General features: G+C 39.6%; 1 protein-coding gene across 2 annotated transcripts in view; it reads left to right on the top strand.

Annotated features, from left to right (window-relative positions):
* FIG4 (FIG4 phosphoinositide 5-phosphatase) overlaps positions 1-12,445 on the top strand; it is a 104,038-nt gene that overhangs the window by 1,061 nt on the left and 90,532 nt on the right. Inside the window, exons 3-4 of one of the 2 annotated variants that reach the window (XM_006777189.2) lie at positions 10,365-10,463; positions 12,021-12,144. In XM_006777189.2, coding sequence (XP_006777252.1) covers positions 10,365-10,463; positions 12,021-12,144 — 223 coding nt within the window. Of the gene's footprint in view, positions 1-10,364; positions 10,464-11,956; positions 12,145-12,445 lie in introns of those variants that run through there. The other variant, XM_015572747.1, reaches the window with a different exon arrangement.

Below are 12,445 nucleotides of genomic sequence, written 5' to 3'. Positions count from 1 at the left end.
GTTAGTGTTCTTTCTAAAGCACAATTAGTACGAGAGAGCTCATCTGCTCTGAACCTTCAGTAGTCCCCATTCTGAGGAGAGTAAACGCTGGATTCCTTAGTTTGTCATTAAAAGCCATATATAATTGGTCCTCAGCTAGTCTCTCCAGTCTTATATCTAACTTAATATCAATTCAGCAAACATTTACCGAGGATTGCATATGTTCTTTGCTGTGCCTTATTCTGCAGTAAAATTGTATTTCTTTCAGTTCCCTTTATCTGTGTTTGCTGTTCTCTCATCTTGTAATGTCCCACCCCTTCTTCTCTTGTCAAAACTGCTGGTCCTCATAGCAGCTACAGTTTAAAAAATATATAGCTGCAGTAAAATTGTATTTCTTTCAGTTCCCTTTCTCTGTTTTCTGTTCTCTCATCTAGTAATGTCCCACCCCTTTTCTTCTTGTCAAAACTGCTGGTCCTCATAGCGGCTCTGTTTTTTTTTTTTTAAAAAAAAAGAAACACACACACACACACACATATATATATTGATTTCAGAGAGGAAGGGAGAGGGAGAGGGAGAGAGATATAGAAATATCAATGATGAAAGAATCATTGATGGGCTGCCTCCTGCACATCTCCTATTGGGGATCGAGCCCCAAACCCAGGCATGTGCAAATCCAACCGTGACTTCCTGGTTCATTGGTTGACCCTCAATATTGAGCCACACTGGATGGGCTTATAGTTTGTTTGTTTTTTTTTAACTCCTAGGATCTACTTAGTTGCCATTAATCTTATGCCTTTTTCTAAGTTATTAACATCCCTTAACCTTTGAGCTTATTACTCAAAAAAACCCTTTCTGCTTATACCTTTGTAAATTTTTTTCAGTCAGTGGCGTGCCTATTCATTTTCTTTATGACCGTTTTCTTCAGCTTCTTGGAGGTATAATCGACAATAATATAAGATACTTAAAGTATACAATGAGATGATTTGATCTATGTATACATTATATTAATGATCTTTCGATGCACAGTTGTTTTAAATTTCAATAAAGTCGAATGTATCTATTTTTCTTTTGCTTTGTTATTACTTTCTGTGTTCTATCTAAGAAATCTTTGCCTATTCCCAGATCACAAATATATTTTCCTGTTTCCTCTAAAAGATTTATGCTTGTAAGTGTTATGTTTAAGGGTGTTTCATATTAAATTAATTTTGTGTGTGGTGTGATGTAGGGGTTGTATTACTTACTTAGTGTTGCAACAAACTACTCCAAAACATGAGGGCTTTGAACTAAAAGAAAACATTTAATACTTCACACAGTTTCAGTAGGTCAGGAATCTGAGAGTCACTCAGCTGAGTAGCTCTGGCTCAGGTCTCAAAAAGTTGCATTCAAGATGTCAACTGGGCCACAGTAATCTGAAGTCTTGACTGGGCTGCAGGGTTTACTTCCAAGATGGCTCGCTCTCGTGCTTGGTAAGTGGAGCTGGTTCCTTACCTCACGGACATCCCCATGTGACATGTAGCTGGATTTGTCTAGAGAAAGTGATTCAAGAGAAACAAGGAGAGCTGCAATGTCTTTGTGACCTAGCCCCAGAAGCCACACTCCATCATTTCTGCAATATCCTACTGGTGATGTAGGTCACCCAGTTCAGTGGGAGGGAACTATACCAGGGTAATGATACCAGGAGATAAGGGTTCTTAGAGGCTGGCAACTAGGGATTGAAGTTCACTTTTTAAAAAATACATCAATTTATACAGTCTCATTTTTTGAAAAGATTATTTATTGATTTTTTTGTCACTTTTGTGAAAAATTAGTTGAATAAATATGAGTTGATTCCTAAACTATTTTGTTCCATTGATCAGTTTGTTTTTCTTTATGTCATTATCACCTTGTCCTGTTTATTTTAGTTCTATAACAAGTCTTGAAATCAGGAAGTGTAAGTTTTCCAACTCTATTCTTTTCCAAAGTTGTTTTGGCTATTCTAGATCCTATGCATTTTCATATGAATTTTACAAATCAGCTTATCAATTTCTATTAAAAAGCCTATTGGCATTGTGATTTGGATTTTATTGAATATACTAGAGGCCGGGTGCACAAAAATTTGTGCACTCGGGGAGGTCCCTCAGCCCGGCCTGTACCCTCTTGCAGTCGGGGACCCCTCGGAGGATGTCCACCTGCTGGCTTAGGCCCGCTCCCCAGGGGATCGGGCCATAAGCTGGCAGTCAAACATCCCTCTGGCAGCCGGGCAGCCCTCGGGGGATGTCCACTTGCCAGCGGAGAGCAGACCTAAGCCGCAGTCGGACATCCTTAGCACTGCTAAGAAGGTGGGAGAAGCTCCCTCCACCATTGCTGTGCTGGCAGCCATAGATAGGAGGAGAGCCTGGCCAGCCTGGGTGAGGGGCTGAGGGCCGTTTTTAGGCTGGCCACAGCACCTTCAGTGTGGGAGTCCCCACTGGGGTGCCTGGCCAGCCTGGGTGAGGGACTGAGGGCCGTTTTCAGGCTGGCCACGCTCTCTGGCTACCCAAGCTCCCAGCCTCTCCTTTTTTCTTTCTTTTTTTTCCCTCTGGGATTTATTTATCTTCTATAATTGAAACTTTGTAGCCTTGAGCATAGCCCAGGGCCAGCCAGGGCTGGCCAGAAGCTTGGCTTCCTCCATTGCTGGGGGCAACCCAAGCCTCCTGCTGCTACAGCTCTGTGGCCTTCGCCATCTTAGTTGGGTTACTTTGCATACTCGCTCCTGATTGGCTTGTGGGCGTGGCTTGTGGGCGTGGCTTGAGCATAGCAGAGGGATGGTTAATTTGCATGTTTCTCTTTTATTATATAGGATAGATCAATTTGAGGAGAAGTGAATCTAAATAATATTAAATCTTCCAATCCATGCTATATTTCTCCATTTATTTAGTTCTTTCTCTCAGCAATACATGGTAGTTTTCATGTAGAAATTTAAGTTTTTTAAAAAAATTTATTCCTGCCCGACTGGTTTGGTTCAGTGGATAGAGCGTCAGTCTGTGGACTGTTTCTGTAAAAATCAATAAAATATATTTAAAGAAATTTATTCCTAAGTATTTTATGAGTTTTAATACTATTTTAAATAAAATTTTATTTTTTTAAAAATATATTTTACTGACTTCAGAGAGGAAGGGAGAGGGAGAGAGAGATAGAAACATCAATGATGAGAATCATTGATCTGCTGCCTCCTGTACACCCCCACACTGGGGCTTGAGCCTGCAACCTGGGCACATGCCCTTGACTGGAATCGAACCCGGGATCCTTCAGTCTGCACGCCAATACTCTATCTCCTGAGCCAAACCAGTTAGGGCTTAAATGGAATTTCTAGTTTGATTTTCCAGTTGCTTGATGTCTGTATGATTTGTAGTGAAACTCCTTGTTTCATTCTAACATTGTTATTCTGTGCTCATTTTTTTCTTGCCAATCTTGCTAGGTGTTTTATCAGTTTTATTATTCTTTTGAAAGAATCAACTTTTGATTTGGTTAATTTTTTCTATTGATTGTTTTTTATTTAATCAATTTCTGTTCTTAAGCTTATTACTTTCTTTCTCTTACAAGTTTTAAATTAACCGGCTCATTTTTTTATTTTCTTCATAAGGTAGACATTTAGATCATTGACTTAATTTTTTTCTTTTCTCCATCAAGGGCCCATTTTCCTGTCCGGGAAGCATTACTGATTGTGGGATTGCTGGAATAAGTGAGGAGGCAGGCCTGAAACACTGTTAGACTGAGAGAAGGAACCTCAATGTGATCTTTAAAAATAATACCTTTATTCCGAAAGTTCAAATGAAGGTTAACATTAATTGAAGCTGTCAGACAACCTAAAATTTCTTCTTTTTTAAGAAGGCTGATTTTCTTCCCTCAGATAAAAAGTGGGTGATGAATTAGTCTATCGTTACAAAAGGAGATAATAATGTTAGTACTGAGTTTCCTATTAAATGGGTTACCTATTGTATTCCATTTGGAGTTCCTGTATATATTTTTGAAACACATTCATCTTATATTAAGTCACCACTGTTAAAGTTATATATTGAATTTTTAAGCATTTTCTTGAACATTGTTGCTCTGCCTTTAAATGCTCAGATCATTTTCTGTCTTAAAGGGGCATTTTTTAATGCAGCTTCTTTTGGTATACTAATTCTCCCCCCAACTCCTGCCAGCCCCCTCCTCCCCAACACATCTGCAAACACACACTCAGAGATGACCCCCAGAGGTGATTCATCCGCACCTTCATGTATGAGTGCATTCAGGCAGTCCAGCTGATGCAAGCCTGATTTAGGGAAGTCCTGTACACTGCAATTACTGCTCTCTTTTTTGTTGCTTTTGGGCATTTTGTTTACCTCCCTTTCCATCTTCATTATTTGAACTTCAAACTGCTAGTACTTGAGAGGTCCTTTCCTTCTTTCTATAATCCCTGGTTCTTACTAAGAACTTACAATGAATTCAGCCTCAGCTTTCCCAGATATGGAAGCCCCTCTCAGCACATTCGCTCACATTGGGGATTCTTGTCAGTTCCATCTTCTGGAAGCCATGGCTGATGCCTGGACTGGTTGCTTCCATGGCCTGCAGCACAGCTAGTATCCTGCTCCCTTCGCCACCATCCTACAGTCTCTTTCCCAGATCCCGTGTCTCTCTCTTTCTTGATTTTTGCTCTCATTTTGGTGGAGCACCCCTTCCAATGGCTCCATGAGAAAGGGTTCATGGATAGTAATTTTTTGGAGCCCATTCATGTGTGACAATGTCCTCATCCTACCCTCATGTTTGATTCATAGATTTAATGTTATATTAAAGTTTGAAATGAATTGTCCCTTAAAGTTTTGAAGGGATTATGTCTCTGTCTTTCACCTTCTGGTGTTGCTGTTGAGAATTTCTGTTACTTTAACTTGATCTTTAGTTTGAGGTTTGTGTTTCCTCTTTAGGAACTGTGCTATCTTCTTTTTGTCTTTAGTTTTCTGAAATTTTACATTTCTACCTTCAGTGATAAAAGATGCCACAACCCAGCCAGTGTGGCTCAGTGGTTGGGCATTGACCAGGAGGTCATGTTTCCAATCCCAGTCGTTGGGGTACATGCCCAGATTTCAGGCTAGTTCCCCAGTAGGGGGCATGCAGGAGGCAGCCGATCAATGATTGCCTCTCATCATTGATGTGTCTATCTCTCCCTCTCCCTTTCTCTCTGAAATCAATTAAAAAATACTTTTTTAAAAAAGAGATGCCACAAATTTCCACATATTTGGATGTTCTGTGATGTTAATTGGATTCTACTTACCTTCCCCACTGTCAACTTAGGCATGTTTTTTAGTTTCATTTTTTGTTAAGATTTTTTATTGATTTTTAGAGAGAAAGGAAGGAAGAAGGAGAAAGAGAAACATCGAAATGAGAGTGAAACATTGATTGGCTGCCTCCTGCATGCTCATTTTTGAGGATTGAGCCCACAACCTGTGTGCCCTGACTAGGAATCTAGTATTGAGCCCATAACCTGTGTGCCCTGACTGGGAATCTAACTGGCAACCTTTCGGTGCATGGGATGATGCCCAACCAACTGAGCCACACCGGCCAGGGCTGTTTTCCAGTTTTAAATAATTACTTTTTTTGCCCCATAACTCCTTCACGCTTTCTTTTGTCCTTCAGGCTGTGTTTAAAAAACAAACATAAAAATCTTTACTGTAGTTTTTGTGAGGTGTTTGGGGGGACCAGAGGTGTTCACTCTTCCATCTCTACCCAGAAGACGATCCATTTGCTCTTCAACCAGCTCTATCATGGCTTTTGCCTCCCCTGTCACCGAGACAGTCCATGGACAGGCCACTCACCCGTTCCTGCTGTCAGATCCTTTGGGCTCTTCTCTCTCCTCAGCCGCCCTGATTTCTCAGCTGCATTTGATGTGGCCTTGACTACTCCTTCCTTTTCCAAACGATTTCCCCCCTTTGCTTTGATGACTCTGCGCCGTCCTGGGTTTTTCCAGGATATCACTGGCCCTTCCTTTCAGTCTTCTCAGCTCGTTCCTCCCCATATTCAGCCTCTAAATCATGCAGTATCTCAGCCTAGTTTTGGGGGCTCTGTCTCTACTCCCACCCTCCCTAGTAGGTTTAAGCCAGTCCCATGACTTTAAATGTCATGTGTGTGCTGATAACACCCACTGAGATCTGTCCTTTGAGCTCCAGATTTACACAAAGTTCCCATTTGGTCTCTTTGGGCATGTTGTAAATAGAACTCTTGGTTTACTACCCTCAAACCTGTTTCTTCTCTAACACTCCCTACATCAGTAAGTGGGACCACCATCTAGCTAGTTGCTCAAACAAAGGTAATTAGGTCAATTAATCCTTTTTTGATCTAATCCATCAGCAAGTTATATCTCCAAAATCTATCTTCAATTTACCTTTCCCCTCAGGTGTCTGGCCCAGTGCCTGGCACACATGAGACATTCACTGGTAAACAGCCAAATGAATGATGTCAATAGAAAACCAGGGAAATTGGTGTAAAAATATGTGGACTCCTTAAACATGAAAGACAAAGACGGGGGGACTATTCTCGATTAAAATATTTTTTATGTGATTTTTAATTTATTATTATTTTTTAAATTGATTTCAGAGAGGAGGAGAGAGGGAGAGATAGATAGAAACATCAATGATGACAGAGAATCATTGATTGGCTGCCTCTTGCACACCCCCACACTGGGGATCTAGCCTGCAAGCCAGGCGTGTGCCCTTAGCTGTAATCGAACCTGGGACCCTTCAGCCCACAGGCCAACACTCTATCCACTGAGCCAAACCGACTAGGGCTTGATTAAAATATTTTTAAAATACATGGTAAATAAATGCAATGCATTGAATTCTGTTGTTTGTTTGTTGTTGAGTTGGTGATTTGTTTGTTTGTTTTTTAAAAAAACACACCAGGTATTATGGATATTATAGGGACACTTGGGGAAATTTGAATATAGATTGTATGTAGATAATATTGTATCAGGTTTATGATTATTTTAGAGGAGGTCCTTATTTCTAGGAAATAAAATTTGAGCTTTTAAGGGGTGATGTGTTATGATACCTGCAACTCATTTTCAAATGGTTCAGAAGAAAAAAGCTTATCTCAAGAGGGAGGAGGGAGTAAACAAATGTAGCAAAATGTTAACAATTGGTGAATCTAGGTGAAGGGTATATGAGTTTTCATTGTATATTCTCTTCATCTTACTGTATGTTTGAAAATTTTTCAAAGTAAAAAATTAGAAAAAGTCAACAGTGGAGAAGAATTTAAGGAAAAGATATTTCAGGACAATTTTTAGGCCCTCCCCCAAATGCTGAAATCCATTTTGCCGCAAAATATTAAATGCAACAAAGTCCAAGAATACACATAGTTCTAGAGCTGATACAGTTAACAGGAAGGAAATAAAGTCGAGTAGAAATAAAGCCTTTCTGGAAAAGTTACCTCTTTTTTAAAAAAATTGGGTGTGAAAGTTGATGGCCTACTGCCCACTAGAGGGCAGTGCGTGAGGGTGATTCTGTCCACAGGAGGCTCCTAAGGACTCTGGTTTTCTTACACACGAGGTCGCTCTTCTCTGCACAAAAAATCTTTAGGAGTCTCACACTGCTTTAGAGAGGACATGTAAATGGTCAGACTGCTTCCTGTTTCTTTCTCCCACTTAGAGCTGCTTCTGAATTGGGTGGATTTTAGCTTTGGTTCCTCTGCTTCCTGGAGGTTTTGGAGGGGTCTGGATATGGGAGATGTAGGTCTGCCCTCCTGTGTGTCTGCTCCAAAAGCCAGTAATGTATGTGCCCACTAGGATCTCAGGAATTATACCTTTTAATTACAAACTGGCAAATCATAATCCTACTGCACTTAATCTTTAGGTTTCCCAGGATCTATTAAAATTCTAGGAATTTCAGTCAGGGATTTTACCTCCCTTAGAGCTGTGATGTGCCTTGCTGAGTGGCTGACTAAAAAGGGCCGTCTTTCTGTGTGCCTATACAAAAAAAGATGGGTTAGTGTAAATGTTGTAGAAAGTTACCCAGCAACTTAAATGATCAGCCTGTGGCAGGAGGTTGTTCTTTCACCTAACCCGTGGAATCAGATGGTGCGACCGGGCTAGAATTAAAAATCACAGAGCTCATGGTGTTAGCCCGTCTCCTGAGCTGCATAGGAAGCAGACATGCCCCAAACAAATTCAGACAATGCCTTCAGGAGTAAGCATTACATTGAGATATAAATAAAAGTGCCTGGGTGGGGTAGGTGATGAGAGAGGATTGTTGTAGGTGGAGATGGTGGGTATCATTGGTCCTATTTTGGCTCAGTATATTAAGTCCTGCATATCAATATTCGGACAGCATCAGCCTCTCTGCATAGCTTTCTCTGACCTTCCCCAAATGAATTAAGTGCCCCTCCTGTGTTGTCCAGTCCATACCTCTGTTATAACTTACTACGCATGGTTGTTGATTTGCATATTCTTCTCTCCTGAGGAGAAAGACTGATTACTAATAGATTTGTACATTCTTCCCTTTTCTGGTCGCATTCTGGTTCTGCATATGCTCTTCTTCCTCTGGGGTACTCTACTTCCTGGGTTTTGGGTTTGCTTCTTTGTGCATTTGTTTGTTTATTTTGGTTCTTTTCTCCAAATACAGTGACATAGACTTGCTGATGTCTTACACACAAAGGAGAGAAGGGAATGAACACTCTTCTAGTGTTTTCTTTGTATTCAACACTGTTGACTGTCAGGTGTTTTATGAGCATTTTGTCACTTACTGTTGTTCTTCCAACAAACACACAAGCTTTCCGCCTCTTATGTCTTTGCACTTGCTATTTCCTCTTCCAGGAACTGTTTCCCTGAAGTCCTCAAGAAGGTGGCTCCTTTTTCTGCTAACAAACATGTATAGTTTACAAACCATTCTTCTGAAGTTAGTTTTATTACGTTGATTCATTGTGGGCAGGACTTCAGGGAAGGAATTAGCTGAGGCCAGCTGAGAATCTTTGACCTCCTCCCTCCCCTTGTACTGCTCCCCAGTGTATCAAGTCCTGGTCACTTGCTAGTCCAAGATGTCTCAAGGTAGTTTACTAATTTTTAGTATAATTGCTTTTTCCCTACCTCATTATAACTGGCATTGCCTTCCAGACTCTGCCTCTCCTAGGGGATAAGGGATTGATTCAGTTCTTTGGTTATCCTTCTTCTTGAGATTGGTGAACCCAGTATCTTTTAACATGGTTTTGTTCTTTATAACTTGGAAGTCTAGATCAGACCTTTATAAACAGATATATACTTAGTAAGAAAAAAAATCTATTTCTACAGATTTAGTGTTGAAACAATGAAACCAAGTGCTCATATTCTGATATATAGTAAAATCATACTTTAAAAAATCTTATTGATCCTTTAAGGTTCAGTTCAGGTCCTGACGCCGCTGACATTCTCCACATCTGTAGTAACCAACATTAACCTTTCTTGTTCTGAATTGCTGTGGTCCACAAACTTTAGTTTGGTCATTTATCTGGAGAATTTTATTAATTGCTTTGTGTATCTATAATCTCAGCTGACCAATGAGATGGTAAGATGCCAGTTGATTGTGGCAGTGTTTTCTCCGTTTTTGCAATGTTGAAAATGTACCATATTTTAAAGGACATTTTTGAAGCAAAATATCTTTAAATAATTTATCTTTGCTATTGGAGTTTTATTTACTTTCTGAAATGCAACTGTAAAATTATCTTGTTTAGGTTTTCTTAAATGAATTCTCATTTAAACATAAGATTATTATTTTCCACAGTTTTATTATTCATTTTGTTCTCAGTATTCATATAAGAAGACTAATGTGCTCAGGTATAATGCTCCAAGGGAGTGTTTCAGAAGAGAAAGAATATTAATTATTTCTCGTAGCTTATCTATAACAAGCCATTTAGGAAATGTACACTCATTTTAATCTTTTATAGAACTTCGTGGTGGATTTCTAGAGTTGCTATACTAAAGTAATTTTCAGCCATCTGCAGAAAATTTGTAAAGACTTACATGATAAAATATCAATATTTTAATAGTGATAATTGTGTCAGCATTCCTAATTATATGCGGAGCTTTCTCATTCTCACCAGAGCTGCTCCTTCCTGGCAGAGTTCAATCATCAGCCTCCCATCAGTTAGGTTAATCTCTATATAATATAATTAAATTCATCTGACCTGGTTACTGGGCACCTTTCAGATATCAGACTGATGCTTGCACCACTAAGAATATTTCATTTCTAAAATTGACCTTTTGAATCAGCCTTTCTTTAATCTGCCAGTTATACTTAAGAGAGATATTTCTTTTAAAAAGTAACCTCACTTTATTAATGTATTTAATTTCAAAACCTGATGTGGGTATTCAATGTGTGTAAAGCAGAATGCCTTAAAAAACTAATGTCATTCCTTTTTATTTATAGAGATACTTTCTAGTTGGGAGCAACCATGCAGAAACAAAATACCGTGTTTTGAAAATTGATAGAACAGAACCAAAGGATTTGGTCATAATTGATGATAGGGTAAGTATCTTACAAACCTGAATCCAAACAGAAACGTTGGTACCTGTTTAAAGGGCATCAAATATCCTTACACCTTCTAGTGATATATAATCTTTTTATTATGTATCTAAAAATTACAATTACTTTTCATGGTTGGCTAGAATTTGAATCTCTAATGTGGTTTCTAGAAATTACTGATGTCAAATAGTATGGCAAGTTTGTTTCTCATTAAAACAAAATTTTTTAAATTGATTTCAGAGCAGAAAGGAGAGGGAGAGAGAGATGGAAACATCAATGATGAGAGAGAATCATTGATCAGCTGTCTCCTACATGCCCCACACTGGGGATCAAGCCCGCAACCTGGGCATGTACCCTGACTGGGAACCAAACTGTGACCTCCTGGTTCATAAGTCAAGGCTCAACCACTGAGCCCCACCAGCCAGTCTCTAGGGCTCTTTTATTCACAGCCTCCCCCTCCTCCCCCTCCCAGTCAGAGGCAGTGAGTGGTGATCAGGCCGGCCGGGTAGGGCGGTTAGGGGCGATCAGGCAGGCAGAGACAGTTAGGAGCCAGCAGTTCTGGATTGAGAGAGGTGCAGGCTGGGCTGAGGGATCCACTCCCCACCATCCCCCAACCCCCATGCACAAATTTTGTGCACCAGGCCTCAAGTGCTTTAATATGAAGGTACTTGCAGTCAGAGAGGATTTCTATACTGCAGACTTTATGATGCTGCTAAAAATCACCTGTAGGGCCTCTTCTCATGACTCGCTGTGCACTAGAGAAATGTTCTTTGCAGATGTTACATTATCCAGAGTCAGCAATATGAGACTCACTTCAGGTGGCACAAAAACATGAGGCTGTTAGTCAAAAGAGAAATGCAATAGGATGCTGTTGAACGTGAATTTTAACTCTTTCAAATGAGAGAGCCTAACTTACTTTTGTATTAAATTTCCTGTCTGTGAATATTTCTGAATCCATGTAATTTCCTGTTTTTTCACATATATTAGTAGCTGCAGTTTGGAACCCATTTTCACTAAGCTCTTGCAAAACTATTTTCTGTGTGTAATAATTTTAGATACATTCGATTTTGTGATTTCCTGCACTCCTGGTGTTGTGGTCTCTCCCACCCCCAAATATGGTAGTTTTTAGTAATATAATGTAATAATTCTTGGCTTTATTTGGGGATGGGAGTGGCTGATCGGGATCTTTTTGAAAATCTAAGAAAAGCTATGGGCCCTCTTATAAAAAATGCACATCTACGCATATAACCAAAACTTGACCTATAATTTTAAGGGGTTTACAGACTTCTTGAAGTTTGTCTGTGGATCCTTTAACTCTCTGGTTTGGAAGATAAGGTTTTACTAGTTTTTAGTATAGCAACATGATCCAGTAACTACTCTTAATTGCTAATATTGAAGAATTTGTTTGCTTTTTAAAATTGTAGCTTAGTCCTGAGTTGTTATATACTTCTCTGTGAAATAGCTAATGATTCATATGGGCAACTTTTAATTTTCAGGAGTAAAGAATAAATAATCGAAAAAGCAAGCACAACCTTACAGATTAAGTTTGCTTATTTTCAGCATGTGTACACTCCACAAGAAGTGAGGGAGCTTCTTGGCCGCTTGGATCTCGGGAACAGAACAAAGATGGGCCAGAAAGGGTCCTCCGGGTTCTTCCGGGCTGTTTCAGCTTTTGGTATTGTAGGTAAGAAATGTACCTCCCTCTTCTACCTCTTTTTTTTTTGTGTTAACATAGATTACTTATAGTTTGCAAGCCTACGTAGCTTTATAATTATAACCCACCATCGGTGGCATTGGTTGTTTAAATCTTTATTATCCACCAATCAGATACAAAACAGCCTTTATATAGCATATGCTATGTGCTCAGCACTGTACTCAGTTTTATGTAGGATACGAACAAATAATATAGAAATGGTTTGGGCCTTTAAGGAGTCTGCTTGTCTGGCTTGTTGAGGAATGAAAAAGGAAAAATGAGCTTGGACTGT

The sequence above is a fragment of the Myotis davidii genome, unplaced genomic scaffold, assembly GCF_000327345.1.
Source record: "Myotis davidii unplaced genomic scaffold, ASM32734v1 scaffold68, whole genome shotgun sequence".
Classification (NCBI taxonomy): domain Eukaryota; kingdom Metazoa; phylum Chordata; class Mammalia; order Chiroptera; family Vespertilionidae; genus Myotis; species Myotis davidii.
The sequence above is the reverse complement of the archived record's forward strand: the minus strand, read 5'-3'. Positions and strand labels throughout refer to the sequence as shown.